This window comes from Syngnathus floridae, chromosome 13 (assembly GCF_059516105.1).
Source record: "Syngnathus floridae isolate MCC-2025c chromosome 13, RoL_Sflo_1.0, whole genome shotgun sequence".
In the NCBI taxonomy this organism is placed as follows: domain Eukaryota; kingdom Metazoa; phylum Chordata; class Actinopteri; order Syngnathiformes; family Syngnathidae; genus Syngnathus; species Syngnathus floridae.
In genome coordinates, this window is record NC_142425.1 from 1,065,458 (window position 1) to 1,069,428 (window position 3,971).

General features: G+C 52.7%; 1 protein-coding gene across 1 annotated transcript; it reads left to right on the top strand.

The window, feature by feature from the left end:
• The first annotated feature begins 1,196 nt into the window (after positions 1-1,196).
• Positions 1,197-3,403, top strand: LOC148387992 (janus kinase and microtubule-interacting protein 3-like). Its single transcript, XM_088394426.1, has 7 exons — positions 1,197-1,297; positions 1,384-1,482; positions 1,572-1,805; positions 1,926-1,991; positions 2,053-2,121; positions 2,198-2,565; positions 2,645-3,403. Exons 2-6 carry the CDS (start codon positions 1,393-1,395, stop codon positions 2,423-2,425), a joined length of 687 nt encoding a protein of 228 aa, XP_088250552.1. The 5' UTR covers positions 1,197-1,297; positions 1,384-1,392; the 3' UTR covers positions 2,426-2,565; positions 2,645-3,403.
• Positions 3,404-3,971: the final 568 nt, after the last annotated feature.

Below are 3,971 nucleotides of genomic sequence, written 5' to 3' on the forward strand. Positions count from 1 at the left end.
TCAAAGTCAAAGCAACACAATGATACGATAAAGATAATCTGGAAAACCCTGACACACCCTGTAGTTGTCACTTTTGGAAAAGACGAGCGTCCCTCCAATCATCGCCGGTGACGTGTTTTTCAGGCTCTGGAGACAGGAGCTCATGTCAGAAATGTCATTGTGAGTCGCGTTTGTTTCTGCGCCGGAGCCTTTCGTTCCCTTTGCATCCAAAGAATCTCAAAGGCGGATTATTTGTGTCGACAGGAGAGAGATTTGCTGCTACGATACCGACGTCGAGAATCTCTGAGGAGGAACAAAGCGTGAGGTCCTGCAAGGTGAGTCTGTTTGTTTGCGGCTGCTTGGTGTTGCGCAAGATGAAATGGCCTTTTTCTCGCTATCGTTCCTCTCGTCGATTCATCGTGAGGTGTCGCTTCAGTTTGTTCAGAGAGATGTTTGCTTCCGCGCCCGCAGGTCATCGAAACATTTTACGGCTACGACGAAGACGTGTTGGTGGACTCGGACGGATCGTCCTTGTCTTTTCACACCGACAGAACCCCCGACACGGAACCCGAAGAGGTAGCCCGCCATTTCTGCCAGCGTATTGGCACCAAACATTCCTCTTCAGCCTGGAATCGGACTCGTCTTTGCGTCGCGGGTGCTTTGTCGCCGGTCTGACTGATTCTGGTACTAGTGCTGTGTTGCATTGGTGTGTGCATGAAGAGGCGGAGCTTCGCTACCGCCAGCTGACGCAAGAATATCAAGCGCTGCAACGAGCCTACGCTCTGCTAGCCCAGACCAGCGAAGGGGACTACGACGCCGAGAAGGAGATCAAGGTGGCGCCCCTTCCCGCAACCCCCGGCCGGGTCGCAGCCTCCCCGTTCTCACCCAGCCTCGGGTGTTCTCTGGTCTGAAAGGAGGAGGAGGAGCCTCCCTCCTCCTCCTTTCAGACCAGAGAAAAGCTGATGGTAGAAATGGGTCACTATCAAAGCAGAGTAGCAGATCTGGAGTCAGCGCTGAAGCAACAAGGACAGGTAAGCTCATCAATGAGCACACCTTTTTCTCAGACAAAATAGCTACATTCTTCAGTCACTCATCCGTCTGGCATTACTGGACCAACCCCCCCCCCCCCCCCCCCCCCCCGAACGTGGCTGGGAAAATGCGGAGAAAAGCAAATGTCATTTTCCAGTCAACCAAAGAATTTGTGGATGAAAATGACACAACATTCCAAAGCTGTCCACGCGTTTGTCTCTTCTAGAATGTCAAGTGGGTGGAGGAGAAGCAGCTGCTGCGTCAGAGCAATCAGCAGTTGGCCGAAAAGGTGATGGAAAGAAAGGCGCTGGGCGGAGTCGCTTGGCGTCACACCTGTCGGGAAGCCCCGCAGATGAGGTCTGAGTGTCTTTTCAGGTCAGGCGGATGGAGGCGGAAGAAGCGCGTCTGAAAGAGCACATCCAGGATATCCGAGACCAAAACGAACTGCTTGAGTTCCGCATCCTGGAGCTGGAGGTGGGAAGACTCGCACAAGCGTGTTGAGGCCAGAGATGTGACGGACGGACGGACGGACGGACGGACGGATGCATGCCTCTGCCTTTCAGGAGAGGGAGTGGCGCTCCCCCGTCTTGAAGTTTCTGCAAGTCCGTTTCCCAGACGGCCTCAGCCCTTTGCAGATCTACTGCGAGGCCGAGGGCGTGAGCGTACGTAAGGCGTCCCTCGCAACCCTAACCTTAACCCGAGGTCCCAGAACACCTTACATTGCTCCTTGCGCCTTTCCCCCGGACATCGTCATCAGTGATCTGATGAAGAAGCTGGACATCCTGGGCTATAACGCCGTAAGTGTATGTCGAACTCCTTATGTTCGCACTCCACGAGACTCGGCGGCTCAAATGTGACTTTTGGAAGGCTTTGCGCTGAAAGAAGCTTGTTGACGCTGTGCCTTTGGGCTCTTGCAGAATCTCACCAACGAGGAGCAGGTGGTCGTGATTCACGCCAGGACCCTTCTCACCCTAGCCGAGAAGGTAACGCGCACGTCCACGCACGCTCTCGCATTCTGCTTATGTGACAGCAGCCTTTCCTCAGTGGTTAGAATACATCAAAGTGACCAAGTCAGCACTTCAACAGAAGATGTTGGACATTGAAAGTGAGAAGGTAGACAGACACGCGACATCAGCCAAGGGGAACTCCGGCAATGTGCCCCAACAATTCTGACCTTGAGCTGTGCTAGGATATGTTCTGCAAGCAGAAGGGCTACCTGGATGAAGAGTTGGACTTCAGGAAGTGTTCCATGGACCAGGCTCATAAGGTAAGCCGCCCGCAAATCTCCCGCCGGACCACTGATGGACGAGGATTGCGGCCCAGAGGATCCTGGAGCTGGAGGCCATGTTGTACGAGGCGCTACCGCAGCGGGACTGCCCCGCCACGGACGGCGAAAAAGCCAGCCACGCTGGCGTGAATGACGTGCTGACGGCGGATCAGAGAGAAGAGCTTAGGAGCGCCGTGGACCAATGGAAGCGAGCCCTGATGTGCGAGTTGAGGGAGCGCGACGCTTGCATCCTCCAAGAGAGAATGGATCTGCTGCACAGCACGCAACAGGTAAGGGCCCAAAGCCAGCCCGGCACTTACTTGCACGCTTACTGGCTTTTGAATGCCACTTTCCATTTGTCCGTCCTAGAGGAACAAAGAGCTGAAAGAATTCATCGAAGCTCAGAAGAGACAAATCAAACAATTGGAGGAGAAGTTTCTGTTTCTCTTTCTATTCTTCTCCTTGGCCTTCATTCTGTGGCCCTAACACCAGCTGGTGAGTGAGCTCCAGCGGCACCGCACTCGACACCTCCGATACACTGCCAGCCGGTCTCAGACGTTGGCAGACGCTCCGATGCCAACGTATACCCCCCGCCACGGTGACAGAGGCACCGCGTCACACCGGCGCTCATCCAATCAGAAGGCAGGAAAAGCAAATTCACATGCAGGGCACTTTTGAACCAGAAGAGAGCGCCACAAAAAACGGTTGTTGCCCCAAACGCGCACTAAAAAGGGTCAGAATAACAAGAGTCCCACTGGCCAGCCGGGGCCACCCGTCCAGCTGTTTCTTCAGGGGGGAAAAAAATTGGAGTCACCGGTGAGTACATTTTGCATTTAGCTCTGCTTTTCTGCTTCTGTCTTCAAGTGTGTGGCATCCTGCGATCAAAGATTCAGCCAACCCCAAAGCGGTTGACCTCAACGTCCCACCACCATGCCTACCAGAGCAGGTGACGTGATGCTTTGGACATCCTTCCGTCTCAGATGCCCAAAAGTACTCTTTGCCACATCTGCGGCAATACGGTGTCTTTTCAAAGGTGCAAATAAATCCAGCGTGGGCGGAACACGCACGTCTTCGGTTTTTCCCGCTTTGTTTGTGTGACAGCTGTTGTGAAAATTTTATACAAATAAAGTTGTATAGTACAGGTTTGGCCAAGCCGCAACTCCCGAACCGCATGCGGCTCTTTTATGTTCATATCAACATTTGTGTGTGTGTGTGTGTGTGTGTGTGGGGGGGGGGGGGGGGGGGGTTGTGCGTGTTGGCTTCACTTGAGTTCAATTTGGTATTTTGGTCAAAAGCGCATGTGGTGAAATTCCACAAAGTAGGATGGGCAAACACATTTCTTTAAACTATGAGTGTCAATTGGGCTCTCGAAATGGCAGGGAAAAGATGCACAGCAAAACGAAAATACGTAGATGAACACAGGACGTTTTAATCAGAGTGGGAAAGTTTCTATTTTTTGTTGAACGTGATGGCAAACCATTCTGCCTGATATGTCAGACCTCAGCGCATTTCAAAGATTCAAATCTTCAGCGCCATGCACTTCAGCTCACTCCATGCTAACATTGATCAGGCGTCGAACCCGCATCATCATGCTTAAGAGGTGGCCATGCTAACCAGTGCGCCATTTTGTCAACGCATAATAACTAAGTCTACTGGTCAAAACAGCGGTTACTATATGACGTCGCTACGTCGTGGT